This window comes from Grampus griseus (genome assembly GCF_964374135.1).
Source record: "Grampus griseus genome assembly, chromosome: 13".
NCBI lineage: Eukaryota > Metazoa > Chordata > Mammalia > Artiodactyla > Delphinidae > Grampus > Grampus griseus.
The window spans coordinates 54,898,466-54,925,884 of NC_139007.1; the positions used below are offsets into that span (position 1 = coordinate 54,898,466).

Sequence of the window (27,419 nt, forward strand, 5' to 3'; positions counted from 1 at the left end):
TGGGGTTAATATCTTACCACATCCTGGTAGCTCCATCTTGCTCTCACTACCTCCTAATGTATATCACCCATCTCAAACTTGTATGACCATTGTTACCTAAACATACCAAATATACTGTCAAAGAGTTTCCTCCTTTCTCCTTTTCTAGCTTTTCTACTTCTGACATAAAGCCTTCTCTAACTAGTTCACTCAGTAATTACTCTGTCTCCTAAAGCCAATGGAAGTAATTCTTGAGGTAGAGGTAACGAAAGGATGAACTATGGGTAGAACTCAGTCATGTGGGATGCCTTTTCAATTTAGTCGTTAATCCACCCACAAATGGTAATGCCACAGATGCATTGATAGGTACCATCAGTAGTATCTCTCTGGGAATTCTGGGGTTGAGAAAAGGCCAAGAACCACTGTCTTATAATATTTATTGCTTTTATCACTACCATGCTACATTACAAATACTATCTGGTATTATACTATTATAATAGTATCCATGCACCATTTTAAGTGCTGAGGTTACAATAACGAACATAGTAGTAAAAGTCTCTCCTCTCATGAAGCTTACATTTTACTAGGGAAATATAAAAAAATAATCATAAATTAAAAAAAAAAACTACACATATGTTGAAGAGGGGATAAAAACAATAAAGAAAAATAAATCAAGATGGGGCATAGGGGATGACAGGATGAAGAGTTCTATTTTATAAGCAGTGGTCAAGAAAGACCTATGTGCCCTTTAAGCAGAAACCTGAAGGAAGAGAAAGCTTCAGCTTTGTGGGTGCTTGTATTAGTTATCTCCTGCTGCATAACAAGTTATCCCCAAACTCTGTGGCTCAAAACAAGAGGCATTTATTATCCCACAGTTTCTAGGGATCAGGAACTTGGGAGTGGCTCAGCTAGAGGTTCTGGCTCAGAGTTTCTCAAGGTCGCAAAAGTTGTTGGCTGGGCTGAAGTCCTCTAAAGGCTGGAAAGAAGATTTAACACAAAGGGCACACCTCCTCATGGTTTCGGTTAGAAAAAAAAAAAAATCCTACCTACTATGATTCTACAGAATAAACATTAAGTTAAAATAACATCTATTTGATTTTACTTGGACCACATGACCTGTGTGCCCATAAAATGGGGCCAAAGGAAAATCAGATGCAACTATTTGATCTCTTTGTAATGAAATACTCTGCAGATCTATGAGGACGGTAGTCCTAATGTTTCAAGCTGTGTATATGTGACCAACTGACCCAGGAAATAACTCCAACATACAAGGTTTGTACTCCAACTAAACTCAGTTCTATATTCTGATCCGTATATCTGTTAAGCTAACACTGAGCATCAGACAATTTCTTTTCCTAATATAACTGTGGAAGAAATGATGGTTTTGATGGCATTTCATGACTATATCCTAGTTACCTATCTAAAAATATATGGTACTTAATATTTTAAAATGCCAGTTTAGGTTTTACCTACAAAATAAACATTTAGTTACACCCTAGAATAGATAGCTTCCTGCCAGCTTAAAATAGGTAGAGCTTATATTTGGAAAATGCTGTGATAAAACACACATTCATTACTACACCTTACAATAAACTGAGTTCACCAATGAGGAATTCTTCTCTGTGTTTTAGCAATATTCTGCTGCGATTTTCATTATTTGAAAACACAGCTACATTGGGTCAATCTTTTAATAAATGGGACATTCTACACATTCTAATTTATAATTATACCTACTCAGGTTAGAATTTGAGTTCATTTAAGAAGAATATAAAATATTTCAGAAAAAAATAAATTATGCATTCTAGGGAACTGATTCCAAATGTGGGCAATATTCATTTTGAATCATAGTAATGATTGTCAAGTGATGACAGTTTTAAGGCTAGATCTCAAAAAAGTTGGTAAGGAGATTCAAAGGTCTAGTTAAGTCAACTTACAACCTTTAGAATGATTATATATTCAAAAATTAATTTTGTCAAAGAACCACACTTGCCAGAACTACATTGCACAAGTTTTACGTTAGCATATGGACACCATCTTAATGAATACTGAAGAACAAAGTGGTTGGTGATACTGAGTTCTGCATTATTCAGAACAGGATTTTTCACTGGGGTGTACAAAATTTTGTACACATCATGACACCTTAGAAAGAAAGCTAGGTTAAAGCATTGGTAAGATAGGCAAATATACAGAAATATTATATAATTTATAATATACCAAAGAACTCATTCCAAAGAGAGAGCACGCCTTTTGTTTGATTTGGGGTAGTAATCAAATAAAACAATAAAAATATTTGTTATTACTTGAAAACCTCAAAAAACCAATATCTTGAATTCTTAGATGACTTTTTGCTCTGTTATCACCTCTAGAATAAAATCTACCATCATCTCTCACCCATAGTCTCCATTCTATCACTCCTCTCACCAAGCTTTATACACCTTACCACTGTAAAATCTTATATGGGAGGCATAGCCTCACCTGCATTTCCATTGCTTTCATTGTAGTGTGGTCCAGTAGCTCTTCTCATTGAGACCGTGGTGCCTTCAGGTCTGGTTTACCCTCAGTTCATTCTCCATGTTTCTACTCAGAGTGATCTTTCTAAGAATATACAATTGCTCAAGATAGTTTCCACTTAAAATCCTTCTGTGGCCACCTTCAGTTTTTAGATGGACACTAAACAGCCTCTTGCTAGGGCTCTTGCTTTCTTCTCCACTCTCAGCTCCTGTTACTTCTCCCACACACCCTTCCTTCTCAACGACCTGAACTACTTGCTGTTCTATCAATAGAACACGCTACACTATGTCACATATCCAGTCTTTCTCTTTGTGGTCATTTGGAAAGCCCATTGTCCCTTTTCTTCTGAGCAACCTCTCTCCTCTTCTCAAAGTGACCCTTGGCTAAGCTCATTTCTACTTCTCCTTCAAAACTCAGCTCTAGTACCACATTTTCTAGCTGCTGTCACTTCACTTATCATACTGCATTGTTACCATTCATTTATGAGTCTACCACCTCCACTTGAGGGTACATACTACATTTGCTTTCATGATTTCTATTCTAAGTATCCATCTCAGCTTCTGGCACATATTGAATGCTACTGAATCAATAAATTTATATGGAAACCATTGATAATTTTAGCTTTCTTGGTACAACTAAACTAAACTAAATGTACAAACTCTGCATAACAAGGATTTCCTATGTGCTATAACAGAGGCTTTGGAAATTGGAGTTTGTTTGACATTAGGTACACCAGAGGAGAAAGATTTATATTTCCACTGGAGTTGGAACAAACTGATGGTAAAATGCAGTCTGGCAGAGGCTAGTAGTACTGAAAAGTAGGGAAAGATAGAACCTAGTATTTAGGGCCTGTGATAGCAGACAAAGCTAACAAATGGATACTCTAAGGAGGTTTAGCTGGGTGGTAAACAGGTCTGGCTTTTACCCAGAGGTGAGGTGATGGGTCACAAAGTGGAATGGCAACAAGCATTAGCAGAAAAGAGATTCTGATAGACTGACATAAATAAAAAGAAACTGGGTAGAAAGTCAACTAGTTTCAACAATCTGAAGGGAGTGATGAGGATCCAATCAAAGATTTGAAGTACCATAAATACAGTGATATGAAAATGGATTACATCAAATTGTGTTCTTATTTTCAAAGAAATTCGAGCATTGGACAAGATGAGCCTCAAGATCAGCCTCCAGTCACTGGTAGCGGTGTTGAAGGTAGGGATGTGGTCAGAGGAAGGAAGACAAGATTACCCGACTGCGTGAGTCAAACAAGCAAAGGAGGCAGGGCTCATCTGAAGCCTAATAGCTTGACTAGACCAGTCTGGTCCTGCCACCAGGCCCCACTATGGGTGATCCCAGGTAGCTGGGTAAGTCAGTTGGAAAACAGATTTTTTCTTGGTAGTAACATTCTTTTAAAAAACTTCTTATTTTAAAAAGTATATAATTATTTCTTCTTGTAGTATTCCTGGAAATTAGAAATTTTGTGGTAAGTAAATGTAAATAAAGTCAAAGAAAGACTTTTGACTTAAAAACATGTTATCGATAATATACTCACTAATACAATAAAGTTTGTGAACACCAACTACAAGCAAAGGATTTACAAGGCTGCCGACCCCTCTGATCGTCCATGACAAATCTGGGCAAAGGTTTGTGTTTTGCTGTGATCATTTTATCTTTGATTTACAATGCTTAGCACAGTGTCTGGCACAAAATACATGGTCAGTTAATGTTTGTGTAATAATTTGATTAAATTAATAAAGAGGGTAGTTTACATTATGTAGCACTATTGTGCAATAATAATAATATACTGTGTGTGCAGCTTACATTAAGTAAAGCTGAGTTCACTCAAATATCTAACTCTTAAAAGATAATTGCAAGTACCTGGTAGCTCATTAAACAGTAGCAGAACTGAACAACTATAAAGTAAATTTTATCACAGGTAGGAACATGTGAATGACTCTGATTACTGGTCAATAGTAAACGATGTTGAATGCAGGCATTTTCTCTTCCTCCTTTGGATCAGCAATGAGACTCACAGATCACTCATTCATGAACAGCAGTATGCACTTTGCATCTTCACGTAGCCAGTGTTTCACAAGTGTTTATATTACAAATGTATCCAATCATCTCTTTTTCTCTGGTGTGGTATTACCATGATTTTCAGCCAGACATGAGGTAAGAGTCTCCTTTATGGACTCAGGTTCTTTTATCAATTTTTTTTTAAATTAACAAAAATATTTCTTCCTTTCCAATGATATAGGATTATTTAAATGGTTAATATGTGCTCATAAGATCAAATGTATTCATTTTACACATAGAAAAAAGATTAATTTTATTTTTTAATGAATATGTAAACAACTTGATATAACTCAATTATGAATTACATGCACTAATTTCTCTGCCTTGATTTATTTCTCAACAGAAGTATGAAAACAAAAGTATCCACAAAATCTACAAGTTTCAAATGGAAACTTGCCTAAGTTTTGGACAATCTGTCTAATTACAAACACACAGGAATTAAAATCGTTAGAATGATTTGACTCAATCCCTGAAAATAACATGGCTCATAATTTCTGCAAGATGAGGATAAGGTGGGAGATTTTAATACTGGATAAAGTAAATGGCAAATTGAATTTTAATATTTACTATGGAATTCCCGATAAGCAACAATTTAGGAATTAAAGGTCACATTGGCTGCATTCATTTTAACTAGTCTCCTTTTATTTCCTCAAAGCTTCCTATTTTTCAATCACTCATGAAATTATTCATAACAGATTTAATGCAATGGACAGGAGTTATTTTCTCATTCTATACCTGACAAATATCTTCACAGCTCGTATACCATAGATGCCAACAGAGGAAGGGAAATGAAATGGGACTAGAGAAAATAAAATCAAAGAGCAAAGCTGTTAAATGAAACAGCACAGAGAAGTGAATGGTTCAGTTCATGAATATCTCAAAATCCCCTCCCCCTCTTACCTGATAGGTGCACCTTTAGCCTGTGCTGGTCTCAACAATACAGTTATTGTGGTGGCAGTTTCATTGAGAGAGGCATCAACTCCTTCATAGTCAGGTAAAGTTGGAGCTGATAAATGATGAATGAGGAAAAAAAGCTTTCAATCAATGAACAGAAATATATCATAGTTCAAGATGAATAAATGATCCTGACTAAGGGAAAAATCAATACTTAATATCTAAACTGTACCTTAACATATGCCACTGAGTGTTAACTCCAGGAATCTAAAGCAGCAGAAGATATGAAGCAAAGATTTGTTGTTGAAATTTAAATTATAATCTGGCAGCTTGTGACACACACTCCAAACATTTTGTGAAGATGTTTTAGCTTTTAGTGTCCTGAGATTGTGAAATCAGCATTGATGGGATGGGAGGAAGGTGTCAACAGCATAGGCCTGGCTGCACCTGGAGATGTGGAGATAGAAATGGCAGGAACCTAGGTAAAGGGCTGCCTGGGAGAGGTGGTGCTGCTTATGACCTAATGGTTGTGGAATGACCCAGCATTAGCCTGGACTGCTTTCACCCCTGTGGTCACAATAGAAACATATCTAGGAAGTATGTTGAATGGGAATGGGAACTTTAGCTGTTATTTACCATGAACTAGTGCATTAGTTGCCACATTCTTGAAAAGAAGAAACTTAAAATTTTTCAAAATATTTGACAATGCTTGGGGGTGAGAGGGCTTCCTAATCTTGAACTGGGTGAATAACCTCAAATGGCTTTTGATGCTTTCCATGCAGAAAGATGTTTAAGGGAGTATATGAACAGTGAAATGTGTGCATTAACAGAAAAATTGAGAACAAATAGTATTTAATAAAAATTTTAGAGTATTTCATTCAACATTTACTGAATATTTATTATGTGTCAAATTTTACGAGACATGCTATAAATATAAAAGCAAATGAGGGCTTCTCTGGTGGCGCAGTGGTTGAGAGCCCGCCTGCCGATGCAGGGGATGAGGGTTCGTGCCCCGGTCCGGGAAGATCCCACATGCCGCGGAGCGGCTGGGCCCGTGAGCCATGGCCGCTGAGCCTGCGCGTCCGGAGCCTGTGCTCCGCAACGGGAGAGACCACAGCAGTGAGAGGCCCACGTACCACAAAAAAAAAAAAAAAAAAAAAGCAAATGAAGTGTGGTTTTTGACATTTATAGAATTAAAAGTAGGGATTCACATTTATCAAGAGTGAGAGTCTTATAAAAAGCAAAAAAATTATAGCAAAATTTAGGTCACCAAAAGAGGGGACAGTTAATTAGCCAACACAGTGGTTCTCAAACTAGGGAGATCAGAAGCACCTGGAGGGTTTCTTAAAACACAGATCGCTGCCCCTCTCCCCTACAGTTTCTGATTCAGTAGGTCTGGGGAGAGGCCTGATAATGTACATTTCCAGGATATTTCCAGGTGATCTGGATGCTGGGGGACCACAGCTGTCTAAACTAGTGTTGGGGACCGGGAAGATGAAACAGAAGACTTTCACTGTTTAGGCAGTGCTTGAGCTGAATTTTAAGAGAAGAGTAGGGGCTTCCCTGGTGGCGCAGTGCTTGAGAGTCCGCCTGCCGATGCAGGGGACACGGGTTCATACCCTGGTCTGGGAGGATCCCACATGCCGCGGAGCGGCTGGGTCCATGAGCCATGGCCGCTGAGCCGGCGCGTCCGGAGCCTGTGCTCCGCAACGGGAGAGGCCACAGCAGTGAGAGGCCCGCGTACAGCAAAAAAAAAAAAAAAAAAAAAAAAAAGAATAAAAACTCATCAGAAAGAGAATGCATGGAATAATATTCCAGAGAGAGGAAACAGAATATCTGAAGATATCATCACGTGAAAGGACACAGAGTGTTCTAACAGCTACAATTAGTTTGCTATGCCTGGAACTTTGGATTCATGGGTAGGAGTGGAGGATGGGAGGGGCCATAAAATGAAGGGTCATAAATGCTAATCATGCAAGGATGATTGGGCTTTATCATATTGGATATAATATACTTGATTTTGAAAAAAATTAAGGAAGAAATATATGTTGTACAAAGATGAATAGAAAAAAACACTGGAGCAAGGCAAGTCTAAAGGCAAGGATGCTGCTTCGAAAGATATGTCAATGATCTGCTTAAAATATGATCCAGATGGAAAGAAAGAAACAGTTTAGAAAGAGGCAAATTATCTGAGACTTATTTACAAGTAGAATCAACAGATACTATATAGGCATAATATGTATATGAGTATTATTTTATATGGGTGTATAATATATCATATGTGTATTATACATACACGCACACACACACATACATATAAACAATACTGCCAAGCATCATGCCTTCAATAACTTGATTTCACTTTAATTTAAGTTGCTTTTAAAATGCTGAAAGATAGAATTACTGGACTCAAGGGATAAATAACAATAAATTACCTTAAAAGTTCAAGTGAGCCTGAGAACCACACTAACCATAAATTTCATTAGCCTTAGCTTGATTACTATGTGTTCCCAAGATACAGTGATTGCAACGAAGTTTTAAAGTTCAAATCAAGTATCCATGTACATAGGTTGCTTCAAGTGAAACTGCAGTTAAATAACTCAAAGAAAATGCTAGGTGGGTGTTCTGGTCCTTATAAGTTTTTTTACTCAATAAAAAAAAAACTGTGTCTGAACCACAATAAATTTTGGCTCTCAATAATGTTCATTTGTTCAGTGTTCTCAGTTTTATAAAGTTTATGTAAATTTTGTACATGTCTCTGTTGAAGGATCTTATTTATAGCACTATTGCTAATTCTAAAGGGTAGGAAATATGTTTTATTATATCATCATATCACTAAGTCATATTTTCTAGTAAAATAATTTCAATAAATATTTAAATTGATGATTTAGAATTGTTCCATCAAGAAAAGAATTGGCAATTTTAATACCTTGCTATTTTCTAACATGATGAATACTATTTTAAAATTCTTTTTTATTAGACTATTAAGATATATCAAATGCTATGCAAAAGGAACCATAACTCATATTGGAATAATTTTTTCCATGACATAAATTTTTAAAGTTTTATATTATATTCAAAATTTCCAAATAAAATTTTAGACTTAAAGAAATTAGAGTATGTGGTTTCTTTCTGATTCAAATTATATAATTTCAGAAGAATAGTAGAGATTTTTTAATGATGTATTATGATATACCACCAATATATGCTATGTAGAACTATAATAAAAATGAACATGAAGGAACAAAAAGAATTTACAAATTCAAAATTAGTATTTTAATATGTTAAGTGGTTGACCCTTTAAAACATTTATTTTTCAAATTTAACTTTTCATTTACATAAGTAACATATATCCGTTTTAGTAATCTTAAATAAATAAGATAAAATATTAATACACATACACTGGGGTAGATATAGGGCATATTACAAAGTTAATTCCTAGCAAACTATGAAATTGTGAACATAACATAATGTGAAATTTAATTGTATTTGTTAATCAACCTAAAATTCTCCTGCACATTACCATTCTGAAATTTAGATGAATTTATGTGAGATCTCTAAGAGAAAGAAAAGTTCATATTTGTTTGTCATAAAATTATCAGAATGTCAGGGAAAAATGGAACAGAGAGACAAAGTATGTAGTACTGCAAGGATCTTCTACCATGCTTTTGATAAAATCCATTTACAGTAAAGATCAGATACCATAATAATTACCAACTCCTCAAACGTATAATAGGTTTTTAATATGAACTTTCATAATGAACTTTTAAAAATTTCTAATTAAGATATAATATAGTCTTTAAAAAGACCTTTGTCAATTAAAAAATGACAGATTTTGAGATTTGGGGGGTTTGGACATATAACAAATAATCTGTAAAATCTGTATTGAAGGCACTTTAAAGTGCCTTCAATCATGACTAATTATATTAAAGATTCAATAAATGAGGTAAATTACACTCAGTATATATGTGATTCTCTAGGACATGCTATTACAAACCAATTCTGTTTGCCCTGTATTCATTTGCATACCTGAGATATTGGTGGTCACATTGATGGCTGTGGCTGGCCCAAAGCCTTTGACTGTGCTGGCTCTTATGAAAAACTGGTAGGTGGTTCCAGGATGGAGATGCATGAAGACATGGTGTGTACTGTTCCATAAATTTGATACAGTCTGGGGAGGTCCAGCCACTGGAACTGCAGGATCAAATGATCTTATGCTGCTGTAACTGACCTGTTTTAAGAAATATATTTCCTATTACATATCCAATATAAGTCATAATACATTCTAAATAAACCCCCTTGAGTAAGATAGCATTCAAGGGCATCTGTGTGGAATGAATCACATTTTTTTCACTTCTTTTCCTTCTCTTTTTGATATGGTTATTTCACTGTCATTCTGTATCTATTGTCTGTCTGGCTGTCTCTCTATTTATTTACCTATTCATCCACAGATAAACCTAGAGTTATCTGACTGGATCAATATACATCTATTTTCTTCCATCAAAAGATAAATGAATATACTTAAATATGAATATATATCTATATATAATCTTATGGACATATATAATATAATGCATATGAAACCCAGAAAGTCCCACCAAAACTGCATCAAGAAGAAATAGATAATTTGAACAGACCAATCACTAGAAGTGAAATAGAATAGTGTAATAAACTCTCTGCAAACAGAACTCCCCATTCCTGTGATGTACTCTGTTGCCACTAGAAAGTAAGTGTTTTATGCTATAATCAACACTGATTTCCCAGGAACAGAAGTACACATTTGTGCAATTAAAATGATGCTTTCCTTTCTTCTTTTCAGGTTCTCATATTTAAAAATAAGATAATGATTTATATTCAAAGTTGAGATGAAGCTCTGTAATAGTCAGGTTTATGATATATTTTGCTTTTCAGGTGTTTCTCCCCTACTCTGAAACAACTGACATTGAATGGCCTCTCCTAAATCATAGTGTGAAATATGAGTTTCTTAATTTTATAAAAATTTATTCTTTACAATCACCAGTAAGTCTGTTTGACAAGGCCCATCCTACTTCTCTAAAACAACAACATTTACTTAAGAATTTGAAAACTCTAGGTGCCATACAACATTTGTTTTGATGCTTAATTTTGGAATCAAGGAATTTATAAATTAAAACAGAGAAGAACTAACATTGATTTTAATTCCCAATTCTCACTTATTTCTTTTCCATTATTTTTCGCTAACATTTTCTTTTACTCTCCCCTTCAATCCATATTTCAATAAACTTCCTTATTCTCCCAGTACCTCATATTGAGTGATGATTCCATTTGGATCCAAAGGTTCCTTCCAGTTCAAGAAGATCTTATTTTCAAAGGATGTTCCTTGAAGAGAATTGACTGGTACAGGGCCAGGCACTACAAATAAATACATTTTTGGTTACAAGGATCCTTATATCAGAAACAGAAAAAGTAAACATATAAGCTAAACAGGTTAAAAGTAAATAAAATAAATAAAAATATGTCCTTAAAAAAGAAAATAAGCTGTATGGCAAGTTTTTAATACATGGGAATACATGGGAATTCAAAGTAAATCAATCTATAAGCTTCTAATGCAGATTATGTACAACTGCAAAGTTATTTTTATTCAGAAGAATATTCTATCACCTTAGAGAGCTGAATAAATTGTGTAGTCTAGTTTTCTCTGTTGTACACCTCTAATGACATGAAGATCTCCTTTGTAATTTGTTTCAAGAACACAGCTTTCCCTGAAAGATTTCCCTGAAAGATTTTTTGAAGATTATTATAAGTTCCTAAAGTGTCTCCATAACAATGTTTATACAATAATAAATTATAATAATAATTAACACTCCTTAGACTCAAAAGCCAAACTATATAGTACTGAATTGAAATGTTCATTAACAGTCAATCTGACTTTTATAGCTATATTTATTACATTTCTATAACTTAAAAAAAGAGCATTGATTATTACAATTTTTAAAAAACTCCTTAAGATGAATAGGTTTTAAAGTCATTGCTTCAGTCTTTCGAATGAAATTCCCTTTTTCAAAGCTAAGAATCAAACCATTTTATAACACCGGACTTCTTTAGAACTCAACTATCAACATAACTGGTTTTGAAGTGTCCCCAGGTATGACAAGATTTGAGAAACCATTCCAGTCCTTATTTGCAAATGCCATATAACCCAGTGGCAGCAATGAATGATGTGTCAGTTTCTATAGACAAAATACAAGATACGAGATACTTTTGCTATTGTGTATTTTCCTTTTATATATTTTATTTAAATATTCGGTTGCTATTTATTTACATAAATATCCAGTTTCTTGTTCTCATAATTCTTAAAAATATAACCTATCTATCCTACTTTGCTTAAAAATATGCTTTCTCTTGAAAATATCAACCCAATATTGGGCAAATATGTTTTTTAATTAATATTTTTCCATAATCTAACGTTTCAGTGAACTTTACACATGATATTATCTAGAAATGTAGTTTCAGAGTACACAGCAATTTTGTGAGGACTGAAATAAATTAAAAATCACTGGATCAAAGTAAATGCATTGCAATGTGGCCAGCAGCATCAAGAAATTCTGAATGATATGTCAAAAGAGTAAGATTTATTTCAATCTACAAGCAGACGATGAATGATGTTATGACCTCTGGGAGAGCCAACATAATTTGGCATATTAATAATTAATTCATAAAGGAAAAAAAACACAGTAAACAGAAAAGATGCCAGGACTAAACTCCAGAAGATATATTCATGCATCTAACAGCTGAGGGCTTGGGGAAAAGTTAACCTAAGGCATCCACTCCCCTCGACCCCCAGGTCCACAGTATTGGCACAGGCTATGCAGTTATCGAGGCAGAGGGGCCGTGATGGCCCCTGTGTGTAATCTGTGGCATCTGCTGAGGCTACCATGGGCCTTGGTTTGTTTCCTAAGAGAATACCTGTTGTTTCCATTCCACTCAAATGACATAAGCTTACAATTGTAGTTATTTGCCTCTCCACACCTCTCATAGAGGGTGGCTGTTGGGGGGAGGAGGAAGTAAAGCCTCAACTAGTGAGTAAATGTTTATTTGATGGTATTATAATTACTACCCATGTTCACCAACCACGATTTGGTCAAAAAAATAATATGAAACGGCATGGATATGTTTCAAATTGTTCACAAATAAGGATAGGTTTTTTAAAATTTTATTATTTGAAAGCTATAGGTGGTATTTTATTTTATTCTATTATTTTATTCTATTCTATTTTATTTTTTGGCTGCATTGTATGGCATGCAGGATTTTAGTTCCCTAACCAGGGATCAAACCTGTGCCCTATGCATTGGAAGTGCGGACTCTTAACCACTGGACCGCCAGGGAAGTCCCAAGGATAGTTTTAAATGTTTGTAAATTCTACATTGAGAGAAGGGTAGAAATGGAAAGTAGCCTTCCTGGAATTTGTGTATTTCTCTGCTCTTCTTATACATGTTCTACTTTGTCAACAGGATTCACTTCATATACTTATGGAAAAGTTTGTGGGAAAATTATAGCCAAGAGAGTTCCACACTACTGATCTTGCACTGAGACCAGCATAGTGAATGAGAGAAAGAATTACACTTAGGTGAACTACAAAACACACACATAAAACATATGGAGGAAAGGAGTGAGGGCACAGACAAACTATGTTCAATAATTTTCTACAGACAACCTGTATTCAATAATTTTCTGTGATGGAAGGAAGACAATTCTTTATACAGACATCTATATGTACATATGATTTGTGCAAATACAACATGAAGTTACTAAGTTCATCATCATGGCAGTCTTCATAGTGCAGGAAATGTCCTCTCACATTTCCAAATCAACAAATTTTAATGAAGACAGAATGCTGACTTTTATTCCCCTACTTATAATTTATTGGAGAGCTGTTTCAGCTAAATTTTTTTTTTTTGCACATAAAAAAGTCCCTAAAAATATAACTCTCGAAGTGGAAGAGAGGAAAATGAAATGTGGGTGGGGCAAGATTATATTAAATAAGCTTTACAGCCTTTAAAATATAATAAATGTACATTTAAAAATAGCTTTGTATTAGTCAAAAAATGTCCCCAAACCAGGCTTTTCTGCTGAGCTAACTTCACAATATTGATTTTTATGAATGCTAGAATAAAAAGTGAAAACAAAATCTCTTACACAAAATTCTACCCGTGCATTAAAAAATGCATGCAATAAATGAAATATAAATTCTACCTTAAGGTTCTGGTGGGAAATCATTCTAGCTTTGCTCTCATGGTTTATGGATGTACCCAGAGTTCTTTTCATGAAATTATATTCTTTTATTAGATGGCTGATAATTTATTATTTTTCTATGTATATGGGGCAGCAATAACTTAGCAAGACTGACTTAATTAGATCATCATAATCCATCGATCTTCCAACAATAGATTATGATTTAGATATTCTGTCACCCCCCCAATTCAGGAACATTGAGACACATCAAGTACTCTATGTAGAAGCGGAGTTTATAATGAGCAGATTTGGAGCCTGAATTATTTGCGAATACTTCATAGAAAGCTTGTACTTCAATCATTTAGTCTTATATATAAAGCAAAAAATTAAAAAACCCTTACAGTAGAAGGAATTACTTTGTGACTGTACTATCATGAAATAATAACATGCACCTCAATATCATTACAAACAATAAAAAAATTCTTCAAAACAGAGGTTAAAATAAAACAAAAGTAAGAAATATTATTGAAATTAGACCGAATAGTTAATGCCATTTTACTTTTACAAAACTATTTCTAGATGAAATAAATAACACAGTCATGAGTTTGATAAATTTTAAGACATAATTTAAATTTCCATAGCAATTCACTTCCTGATTAGTAATCTAGTCATATGTGTACCCAAAAATACATTAAAAAATTTAATGCAATATGAAAAAAGATTATATAAGCCTGACTGCATTCTTTGGTTTGTGGAAAGAAAAGCAGACTAAAAACTCATACCAAAGAATACCATCAAAATGAATTATATTGTTAGAGAATGACTGACTGAAGAACCACAAAACTCACATAACTGAGACTAACATTACCAATTAAGAAATCATGTTTTTTCATATATACGGAATCTAAAAAAAAAAAGGTTTTGAAGAACCTAGGGGCAGGACAGGAATAAAGATGTAGATGTAGAGAATGGACTTGAGGACACGGGGAGTGGGAAGCGTAAGCTGGGACGAAGTGAGAGAGTGGCATGGACGTATATACACTACCAAATGTAAAACAGATAGCTAGTGGGAAGCAGCCGCATAGCACAGGGAGATCAGCTCGGTGCTTTGTGACCACCTAGAGGGGTGGGATAGGGAGGGTGGGAGGGAGATGCAAGAAGGAGGGGATATGGGGATATATGTATATGTATAGCTGATTCACTTGGTTATAAAGCAGAAACTAACACACCATTGTAAAGCAATTATACTCCAATAAAGATAAAAAAAAAGAAATCATTTTTTTTTTCAATTTTAAGTGCAGGCAATAAAATGTGAGTACATTCTTATTACTAAAATCACGGATTATAAAATGTATAGTGTACAATGAACAAATGTACAAACTTAAAAGCTTTTGTACAGCAAAGGAAACCATCAACAAAACTAAAAGACAACCTGCAGAATGGGAGAAAATATATGCAAACAATGTGACTGACAAGGGGTTAATACCCAAATATACAAACTGCTTGTACAACTGAATGTCAAAAAAACCCAAACAACCCAATCAAAAAATGGGCAGACAACCTAAATAGACATTTTTCCAAAGAAGACATACATATGGGCAACAGGCACAGGAAAAGATGGTCAATAACCTAATTTAGAGAAATGCGAATCAAACCCACAATGACGTATCACCTCACACTGGTCAGAATGGCCATCACCAAAAAGTCTGCAAATAATAAATGTTGGAGAGGGTGTGGAGAAAAGGGAATATCTGCACACCGTTGGCTGGAATGTAAACTGGGGCAGCCACTATGGAGAACAGTATGGAGGTTCCTTAAAAAACTAAAAATAGAGCTACCATATGATCCATCAATCCCACTTCTGGGTATATATCCAGAAAAGACAAAAACTCTAATAATTCAAAACGATACATGCACTCCGATGCTCATAGCAGCACTATTTACAATAGTCAAGACGTGGAAACAACCCAAGTACCCATAAACATACAATTGGCTTAAGAAGATGTGGTATATATATACACAATGAAATATTACTCAGTCATAAAAAAGAATGAAATGTTGCCATTTGCAGCAACATGGATGGATCTAGAGAATCCTACACTTACTGATCTAAGTCAGACAGACACATACTATGTGGTATCACTTACATGTGGAACCTAAAAACAATGCAAATGAATCTATATACAAAACAGAAACAGACTTACAGACACAGAAAACAAACTCATGGTTACCAAAGGGGAGATGGCGGGAGGGAGGGATAAAGTAGGAGTATGGGATTAATGGATATGAACTACTATACATAAAATAGATAAGCCACAAGTATTTACTGTATTGCACAGGGAATTAAATTCAAGATCTTGAAACAAACTATAATGGAATATAATCTGAAAAAAAAATAACTGAATCACTTTGCTGTGCACCTGAAACTAACACAATTTATAAATCAACTATACTTAAAAATGTCTAGTATAATATAGACATAATATTTATCCCACCTTATAAAATGAGACAGAGATTTTTCAGAGCTTTTGAATCCATGCTTAGACTTCCCATTTTGATACTCTACCTATGAAACAACTACACTCAACCACTGTTTCTTTCATAAGCATGTGTTGTGTGTGTGTTGTGTATGTGTGGGGGGACAGGGGGGTAATACGAGTGTTTGTGTGTTTATGTATAAAAGCAGGGTTTGTTCTTTAAAATGTTGTTAATGTTTTGATTAAGTGCAAGTTCAAACATGATAGCTGAGGTGACTGTGTTTTATTGTCTCAAAGATGACAAAAATACATTTATCATGAATAAGTCTTAGGTTTATTCTTTGAAATTTTATGAATATGCATAATTTTAGGACAATATTGTTTCCTTGAAAATCTGAGCTAAATGAGGTTAAAAGGCTTTCACTTCCCTTTAATACAACAAAAAAAACAGAACAAACCAAGACCATTTCCATTTCTCAGCGTGAGAAAGCTTGAAGTAACAAGGAGAATTTCTAGAAACTATGGAATATTGACCCATTTTATGGCAATCTAATACTTGGTAGGCATCAAAATATACATCTGAGCCTAAAGTTCAGAACTCAAGGGAAATTGGGAACACTCAGGTATCAAATACATCCTGTTTTCTGAAACCCAAATAAAAATGTAGATGGGGGCTTTCCTGGTGGCGCAGTGGTTGAGAGTCCACCTGCCGATGCAGGGGACACGGGTTCGTGCCCCGGTCCGGGAAGATTCCACATGCCGCGGAGCGGCTGGGCCCGTGAGCCATGGCCACTGAGCCTGCGTGTCCAGAGCCTGTGCTCCACAACGGGAGAGGCCACAACAGTGAGAGGCCCGCATACCGCAAAAAAAAAAAAAAAAAAAAAAATTGTAGATGGAACCTTAGAGATCATTTAATTTAACCTTTTCATATAGAGTTGAGAAATAGAGAACTAGAGGTGTGAAAGGATTTGCTAAGGTTACAGAGTTATTAGAGCCAGGACTGAAAACTCATGATTCCTGACTCCCAGTTCGGTTTTGCCTCAATTCACTATATAGCACACTTTTTCCCCCTGCACGCTTTCATTCATAAAAGGAAATACTGCAAATGAAATGTCTTACATTGGAAGAATACAGTGTTATTATTAATCATTTTTGTCTCGGATACATTTTTTTTTAAATCAGAATATGTATTCAAATTCACATTAATGGCATACTATAGTATGTGTATGTAATTTATAATATTAATATAACTGTTTCTTCCTATTATTCAATAATTTAGAAGTAATACACACATAGAAATTGGGCAAGTTATAATTCAATTACTTGGGTGGTAAAAAGATGGATGAAAGATGATAGCTTGCCAATATCTGATAAGGACCTTTATTTAGACTTAAACATATAAACTTTGACCTTCTTTTATTTTTATAATTACATAAAACTATCTAAAAATGAACAGAATAGGTAAACAATGTTGCTTTCAAATCTAAAGGAAATGAAAGCTATTACTACTGATCTGTAAAATGCAAAAAACTAAAATTTTAACTAAGTGCATTTCACCAATAGGTAATCGATGTAGTGCCACAAATGGTGAAAATTATTTTTGAACATTTGATAAAAACTTTAGACTTTTAGTGTAGTTGCTACTTTTCTAATATTGTATAAAAATGGAAAACAATAAAGGAATCGTTCATTTAGTATTTGATGCTACCCTGAAGAATATTAAGGTTTTTGTTAACGGCAAATCCTTTCCAAAGTTAACTCTGTTAAAAGTATTTAGCAGATTTCGGAATCCAATTCAATTTTGGGGACTCTAGGCAAAACTGTAAGCAAGTACATAATTCTTGTCATATAATTCCCCCCTTTAAAAGTAAGGAAGTATGAGCATACCATCCTCATCAGTTTGAATAATCGTCTCTTCACTCTCCTTCCTGCCTTCTGGATTGGTTAGGATCATCTTGAGGCTGACGTTTGTATAAGGTGGCAGATGGTTCACAACATGCTGAGGGGCTTTGGGGTCCATGTCCAAACAGTCTGCCTTGCTCTCATTGTGACCACGGAAGTAATGGTAGCAGATAGTGACATTAAAAGTGTGGCAACGAGTGATGTTGTAACCCAGGGATTCCCAGTCCACAGCAATGCGTCTTGCCTGTATCTCGGCAATCTTTAAAGTCTTTGGGGTTCGCATAGGCTCTGAAAAATAAATCAAAGACACAGATAGCTGTCAACTTTACCATGAATAATCTTGAAAAAATTTAACACTGAGCATGACATAGCATGTGTAAACCTAGGAAAATCTGGAAGTCATCGTTTATTCTCATTTTCTTTATTACTCATGATCTTATTCTTAAAGGTTTCTGTTAGGGCTATGATTTACCAATGGGAAGAGAAATGGGAAGTAAAATGTCCACAATCCATAGTACTCAGGAACATGGCAGAAAAATAAAAACTTGAAAATGTGGCCACAATGCTTTTATAGTTGTTTCTGTTGTTACTGCCCTATTCCCCATCTTTCTTTGGTCATTATTGAGCAAGTGAATTAGCTAATACATCATAATGGATAAGAGTCAACATGTTCTGCTCTCTGATTTGTCATGTCACCAAGCTATGCTGTATACTAATTAGTCTAATCGTAACACTAAACTACCACTTACAAAAATGATGCAGATATTAATTAACATTTATTATTTCAGTAATGATGTTGTTCATCAAAGCAGAAAAATATCTGAGAAAAATTGCAAGAACACATGTGGATATTCACATTGTCATCTATCCTTCTTGATCTCTTTTTGTCTTTCTCTAGGAACTGCTCAGGTCTGACAATCCATCCAGTGTCACCGAAACCAAACTGGGAAGTGAATTTCCATTCAACTGGAAAATGCTGGCAGAACTAAACACTCTGAAGACTGGAATCCATCCATCACTGCTTCCCAAGTGTATACTTTTCTCATGCAAGACTAACTTTAATCATCTAACTTAATCAAAATAATTACCCTATGAAAGTCATGGCCATGGCAAAGTCTACACAGTAAACAAACCAATACACAGCAAAACTTTAATACATTGATTTGACAAAGAGATTAAAGTCAAGGTCAAGGTTGAGGCCTTGTTGGTGCCTCCATTAACTCACTAGGGATTGTTAGTGCTCATGAAAAATAGAAATCAGTAGGGAAAAAGTGAAGAAAAATAAGTAATACAAAAAGCCCAATATGGGTGTTTTTATAAATTTTCATTTTTGAGATTAAAATCTTAGCTGTGTAAAAATAATCAGCATGGCACACAGATGGCAAACCCAAATTGGGATTCCAGTTCAATATATTTGATGTGAACTCTGAAGTACACTCTTGTGGCCATTTAATTTAAAACCTCAAAACTATATAAAAAAAAATATATGCAAATTAATCTTTGGTAGAATCCAAAGTTTAGGTTTTAAATTCTGTCTGATCTTCTGATTGTTTACAATATCCAGTCCCCCTATTTTACCGCTTTTGTTGCAGTGTTAAGTAGGCTGGAAGAAAGATGTGGTCTTTTAATCATTTAAAAAAATCTCTTTCTATGTCTAGCACTATGTTATCATTTTCCCCGCCAGGCACAAGAGTGAGATGATGACATTTTCCTTTCCATCTAGTTAGACTAAAAACACAGTGTTTGGCACCACTGTCCACAAACTGGCCAGGCACTTATAGGCAGGATCATCCAAAAACTTCCCAGATAAATTGTGACTTTGCTGCCTGTCAGGTAGCAATCAGATACAACTGAGTGGCCACATTGCAGTTAGTCCATACATTGTTCTAAAAGTGTCTAGATTGAGAAATTTCTCCAGAAAATACCTGATGCATATGAATGCAAATATCCCATACAACAATAAGAGAAAACACCAATAAATATTTATCCCTCTGCTTTAATTTTTTTTAGGTCTAGTAGTCATATACCTGTTTTCATACACCCTTCATTTTGAACCTGACATCTTATTCCTTTATAAACTTCTCTTTTTCTGAGTGATCATTCTCTTTCATACATCTTTTCATTTTATACCACTATTCAATTTGCACTTACCCTGCATACTAATACAACTTTAAAAGACTAAGAAAAGCATAAAGAAATTGAAGAAGACATAAATGAAAGATACTCAGCACTCATGGATTGGAAAAATCAATATTGTTAAAATGGCCATACTACTGAAAGCATCTACAGATTCAGTGCAATCCCGATCAAAGTTCCAATGGCATTTTTTTTGAAGAAATAAAACAAATAAACCTAAAATTTGTATGAAACCACAAAAAAACTCCAAATAGCCAAGGTAATCTTGAGAAAAAAGAACAAAGCTGGAGGCATCACGCTCTCTGATTTCAAACTATATTACAAAGTTAAAATAATTAAAACGATATGATATTTGTACTAAAACAGACACATAGATGAATGGAACAGAATAGAGAGCGCAGAAATAAATGCTCACATATCTGGTCAATTAACTTATGACAAAGGAGTCAAGAATATACAATGGGGAAAGAACTATCTCTTCATTTAATGGTGTTGGGAAAACTGGACAGTCATATGCAAAACAGTGAAACACAACCACTGTCTTACACCATATACAAAAATTAACTCAAAATGGATTAAAGACCTGAAAGTAAGACCTGAAACCATAAAACTCCTGAAAAGAAAAAAGGTGGTAAGCTCCTTGACACAGGTCTAGGCCATGATTTTTTTGAATCTAACACCAAAAGCAAAGGCAACAAAAGCAAAAATAAATAAGTGGGACTACATCATACTAAAAAGCTTCTGCACAGCAAAGGAAACCATCAACAAAATGAAAAGGTAACCTACTGAATGGAAGAAAATATTTGCAAATCATATATCTGATAAGCAGTTAATATCCAAAATATATAAAGAACTCCTACAACTCAATAGCAAAAAAACCCAAACAAGCTGATAAAAAAATGGGCACAAGATCCAAATAGACATTTTCCCAAAGAAGACATACAGACGGTCAACAGGTACATGAAAAGATGTTCAACGTCAGTAATCATCAGGGAAATGCAAACCAAAAGTACAAGATATTGCCTCACACCTCTCAAAATGGCTGTCATCAAAAAGACAAGAAATAACAAGTGTTGGTGAGGATGTGGAGAAAAGGGATCCCTTGTGCACTGTTGGGAATATAAATTGGCGCAGCCACTATGGAAAACAGTATTAAGGTTCCTCAATTAAAAACAGAACTACCATATGATTCAGCAATTCCACTTCAGGGTATTTATCTGCAGAAAATAAAAACACTAACTGAAAAGATATATGCATCCCCATGTTCACTGCAGCACTATTTACAAGGAAACAACACAAGTGTCCATCAAGGGATGAATGAGTAAAGAAAATGTGTTTACATATACATATCTATGCGTATATACCACGGAGTATTATTAAGCCATGAAAAAGAGCAAAATCTTGACATTTGCAGCAAATGTCTTCCAGGGTATTATGCTAAATGAAATAAATCAGACAGAGAAAGACAATACCATATAATCTCTCTTATGTGTGGGGTCTTAAAAACAAAAACAAAAATTAACCAAAAAAAACAAGATCATAGATCAGTTAGAGAGAACAGATTGGCAGTTGCCAGAAGTAGGGGATGAGGGGTCAGAGAAATAAGTAAAGGGGGTATAATGTATTAAAAAATAAAATGAAATAAAAATTTAAAAAGAATCTGTTTTACAGATGTATGACACAACTTCATTGGTAGGAGTGGAGGAAAATTTTACCTTAGTAACTTTGGCAATGAGTAGAAACTACAAGACCAATAAAACCCCAAAAGACAGAACAAAAAAGTGGATATTCATAGGAATGGTTTAAAGTTTACACATGACTTTAGTCATCACAGAGGGACTATATTTCTGAACAGCAAATTTAGAGGCCTCTTTTAAAAAAAAGAAATTAAAAAAAAGTGTACACATGAATGTGAAAAAAAGTGGAAATGCAAAATGGTAAAGAAAAAAAACCTACTTAACACTTCATGTACTAAAAGCCTCTACAATTTGCCTGTCAAATTACTGACTACATATTTACATTTTCTCCCAAACTAATAATAAAATAATTTTAAAAATTAATTTCTCTATTTATAAAGTTAAATAATTATAAAAATAAATAGAAATTTTCTTCTCCTAGCTAATCTCATTATATCCAATTTCTTTTGCCTTTTGGCTTCCTTTATTCACCCTTTTATGGAGCACTGAAAATAGGGAATATATGTGCTATTCAATTTCTGCTCAGCTGCTGCAGCTAGCTGACTGCCTGTTAGAACTGCTTGACATTCTGAATAGCCCTAGAGCAAGTCAAAGTTTGGAGGAACTTAGTGTTTCTCTAGGCTTGGAAGAGCCAGAAGAGATGTAAATGTGTGCATACTGAGGGACTCGCTGTCGAAAGCAGAAGTAACTCACTACCCCCACTCTTTTTATTCTCATATTTGAAATTTAAAAAAAAAAAAGTAAAATAAAAGCATACCCAGACACTGTGAAAGACACAATAGCTCTACATCATCAATTATTCATTTTTAAGAGTTGACAAAAGATATATTTATTATGTATTGGTAGTATGTAAAAAAATACACAGAGTTCACTTTGAGTGAGAATTCTGTTTTGGTGTATTTAAATGCTGCTAACTTTGACACTAATATAAATTAGACTTTAAAACTCTAATTTAAAATCTGGAAAAGGTAGCTTTAGAAATCCTATACGTATGTGCATAAACCACAATCATAATATCAGTTGCCCACACTTTATTAACTGGTAAAAAACCAAAGATTTGTGAAAAGAAATAGCTTTTTAATAGGCAAAGAATCTTTCTACAAGGTCAATATGGTATTTAACATCTATATTTTTCACAAAGGCTTGAAGAAATGCTGCAAAATGAATTGTTATTACTAAAATAGTGACTTAAAATATAATCTTACTGCCATCTAGGGCAATATTCAGAAACCAACATACAACAAAGTAAACACACACACACACGTATGCAGAAACACATCTAAAGTCAAAATTCAATTATTTTGAGCTCTAAGGCATCTGCAGTAATTCAGAGGAAGTCACTGTCTAATTACAGTTATTTAATTGACATGCGCTCTATTTTTTTCCAGTTTTTATTGAGGTTGGATATTCTCAGCTGTATTTACATATATGTTATAATCACATATATGTATCCATGCATGTACATCTATGTATATATTCACATATACATATATAAGCACATACACATACATACACGCATACAATAGGCACTCTGCTATGCAACACCTCTGAAGTCTCTTAGCTCTGACATGGGCTGACCACCACGTATACATAGATTTTTAAAAATCAGGATATAAACAGCAGGGACTTGAGACTGTTCTACTACTATGAAATCCATTCGAAGAAAATTCTATCAGAATTCGACAAGAAAATTAACTAAATTCCTCAACCTGATCCATTAGTCTTGTGCCTCACCAATAATTGTGTTGTATTTCTGAGATATGAATGCATAAGTAAAAATTTAAACTTTTAAAATTGGAATAATTAACTTTTGTAGAATAAACGGAAGTAGAAGGATATTGCTCAGGACTCACTATGTTATATAAAGCTGCGCATAAGTGCTGTTTTAAGGATTAAATAATTTAAAGAAATGACCTAGTGTGGTGAATGGCACATAGAGGCGTCACAGTAAACAGTATTTATAACAACATAGGTCACCACAATGATGATAAAACAATGGGGATCACATTCATCAATGCACTACTTGTCAGGTGGTTTGAAATTTACTAAATGTTCTTTCTTCTTCCCAATTTTTTACTTTCCATTTTCAAATTTTTGTTAGGTATTCCATACATGTGTTTATAAAACAGTTCTCTTTCCTTCTGTCTCATTTTGCTTTTCTAGTAAAAGGAAATTTGGGAGAGAAACAAGGAATTGGAAAAAGTTGTGGGGCAAAATTCTGGCAGAAACTTGGGAATAAATATAGCAAGGGAGTGACCTTCATGCAGCAAAGGATCATATTAAAATATTCTGAACAAGTAATCCATCTATTGTGAAACAAAAATAGATTGCCTATTATATAAAGTGTATGATACCAGACACTGTGGAGGATTCTAAAGTGAATAAAACAATAATAGACCTCAAGGAGCTTAACATTTATTCAGTAAAGATGATAAGCTAAGAAAAAAAATTAAAGCAGTATGATATAAATGGTATATGAATGGAATAAAATACTATAGGAATTCAAGAGAGAGAAACAACTTCCACCTGTCAAATGGAAGAGATATTTGCATTTGGTCTCAATGGGTAAGGCAAGAAGATCTATAGACATAACTTGGATAAATAATAAAAATGCAGAGGAAACAAGATGAATAAATACAAACACAATTGGAAAAAATATGTAATCCCATTTGGTTGCTGTACAAGTTATCTAATAGGAGGTTATATCGGAAAAATTGGTTGGGAAAAGATTGGAAAAACTTTGGATGTCATGATAAGAGGTAACTTGATCTAAGAGCCAATGGAAATTAACTGAGCAGGAAATTAACACAATTAACTAACTACTTTAGAAAAATTAATTTGGAGGTTTTGTCAAGTGTGCAGACACTGGAAGTGGAAAAATCCAAAGATTGCAATGTGTTAGGGGAGAATAAGGGGCCAAGAAGGAGTGTGACTTCAGGAGACAATGGTTTTCTTTATTTTTCTGCCAAAAGTTGATCATTCCACTTTTCCCATTCCATTTTTCCTTTTATTGTTCACCTATTTCCTAGTTGTTTCAGTGAGAAAAGCCACATGAAATCAAAAAGAAATAGCAGAAAAGCTACATATCAAATCTATGACCAGTAATATACAATTAGCAGATAAATAAAGAAATAACATATCACTGCCCTTACTTAAATTCTAAACAGATCAAGCATGGGATTTATGCTTGTAATAGTTTTTGTGTCAAATATTTAACACAACTTGATAGGATAAAATGAAGAACTACTTAATAATTCTCTGAAGATTAAGAAAAATTAAGGCAACATGAGTAAACAGGACCTGTTGACTTTGAGTCACCTCTCAACAGCAAGATGATTTAATAAGTGGTTCTAGATAACAGATAAAAGGAAATTCAATTTTGGGCATTTGTTAAACAACACATGACACGACAGGTCAGTATCCAGGTCCTTCTCTAGTGATAATCTCGGTTACTCTGAAAGAGTTGTGAAAACAAAAGCTTCAGCAGCTACAAGAGAATCGGGGGCAGGGATCACATTTCCCTAGAATCAGTTTCTAATGATAAAACTTATTATCCAGCTGTCACTCAGAGAGAAATAGAAGATGTCCCAAAGCTCATGCCAAGAAGAAAAGGAAGATGTTGTCAAAGATGTCACAAACTAAGAACACTGAAGCATGACAGGGAGCTTCTTGCTCCTGGCTGCCTTTTCATCAGAAATCTTAGAAGCTGACTGCAAAGCACAATTTCCATTCCATTTATCAAAACAAACACAAGGAAAGTGAACTTCCTGACTGTTAGAGAAAATATTTGTTGGTGTAAAATAAAAAATAATTGAGATGAAATTTCTGAACAAAGTTGCAATTTTTTTTTTTTTTAAAAAAGGAAGAAAACATTGGCATACCTTGGGGGAGGAAAAAACTGAAGTGCTTTGGAAGACATTGTCTTTACTTTTCTCTATTGATGCTTTGTATTTTTATTCTTTTCCTCATGGTAATGACTGAGGATAATCAAGGTTTTACACTGCACATCTTTTCAGTCTTAGAGCTTCATTAGTCTTGCCAGAAAGATTTCATCTCTGCTCCCACGGGTCAAATTGAGTTAATGATAAGTTGGTGAGATGACTTGATTAGCACTGTAATATGAGGGAGCCTCAGGTCCAGGAATAACCACAAACCAACTGTCAGCTCTTTTGGCTTTCTGGCTGTGTTGTTGAAATGACATGTTTGCCCTCAGGGGATATAGAATGACAGGGGGTGCATGGTTCACTCAGCTCTCCTGCAGAGTCACAGAAATATTTACCCAGTACCATCAGAACAATACTAAGCACATCATCAAATTAAACCAAAATATGTCATCTTCACTGCTCTCAAGAATCTGACTGAAGTTCATCAGATAATTCTAATAACATTTGCATACTCTCTACAATAATGCTAAGGAAACTGTTTGATTTTCAAAAGAACTTACTACCAAAGTGACGTGGAAAAAAAAGACAAAATAACTATTTTTCCAATAGATAAATCTTATTGAATGTCTTATTAAACCTAATTCTCAAAACATGGGGAGTTGAAAATTTAGGGGCCCTTTAATGTTTTTCACTTAAATTTTTATCTAATGATACCAGACTGTGTTGGAAGAACCATGTAATTACAGTCAATCAATCTACTTCAATTCATCTCTCATACTGCATATTCTGCTTATATGTTATACTTTAAACAATGCAAAAAATAAAACATTTTGTATAGCTAACCACCTATACTTGGATAAAACATAAAACAGAAAGAGAAAAGGCATTTAAAAAAATTTATTGAAGGAAAAAAAGAAGAGAATAATCTACCCCTAGTGTAAAAACAAACTTTATTTTTCATAAAAATGTTTAGCAACAGCATTAATCACATACAAAAACATACAGTGAGCTGTATATTACCCTAAAAAAGTAATATGGAAAAAACTACTTCATAATATACAGTGTATAAAATAAGATGACTGGAGAGGAGCTGTATACAGCAATGACAAAACTCTAGAGGTAATTTTCAATGCCTTCTCCACCCCTAAAAAGAAGATAAATGACACACTTCTTAGGTTGTACTAAAAAATGAGGTAAATATTTTGTATGCCAAGCAAAGTGGTTGGCCCATAGTATATGCTTGGAAACTTCATTTTCTGAACAATAAAGCAACTAATTTTAATATGTTTTATGTTCAAGAGCTAATGAAAATAGAACTTAAGAACTCAATTCTGTGATGGCTCCAATTCTTCACCTCTCTTTGTATCCACTCTGTTGGCCATGTGATTTTACAACCCTTCACACCAAAGAAGTGGGGTTTATTTCCCCATCTTTTGATTTGGGGCTTGCCTCATGACTTGCTTTGGTCAACAGAATGAAGCAAAAGTGGCGGTGTGCTTTCAGCCTGTATCTCAAAAAGTCCTGTGAGCCCCTCTTGCTCTTACAACTCCACCATCACTTCTGGACTAAGAAATGCATGTGGAACAGAGCTGAGTTAGTCACCTCGTTGTGCCAGCAGAGGTCATCTAGACCAGCCAATCGTCAGTCCACCAGCAGAT

At 34.5% G+C, this 27,419-nt stretch overlaps 1 protein-coding gene across 2 annotated transcripts in view; it reads right to left on the bottom strand.

Annotated features, from left to right (window-relative positions):
• Positions 1-27,419, bottom strand: part of PTPRK (protein tyrosine phosphatase receptor type K) — a 569,144-nt gene that overhangs the window by 99,971 nt on the left and 441,754 nt on the right. For both annotated transcript variants that reach the window (XM_082669093.1, XM_082669092.1), the window contains exons 8-11: positions 18,030-18,332; positions 10,736-10,845; positions 9,484-9,685; positions 5,461-5,566 (exon numbers count right to left, since the gene is read on the bottom strand). In XM_082669093.1, the coding sequence (XP_082525219.1) occupies positions 5,461-5,566; positions 9,484-9,685; positions 10,736-10,845; positions 18,030-18,332 (721 nt within the window). The remainder of the gene's footprint in view (positions 1-5,460; positions 5,567-9,483; positions 9,686-10,735; positions 10,846-18,029; positions 18,333-27,419) is intronic.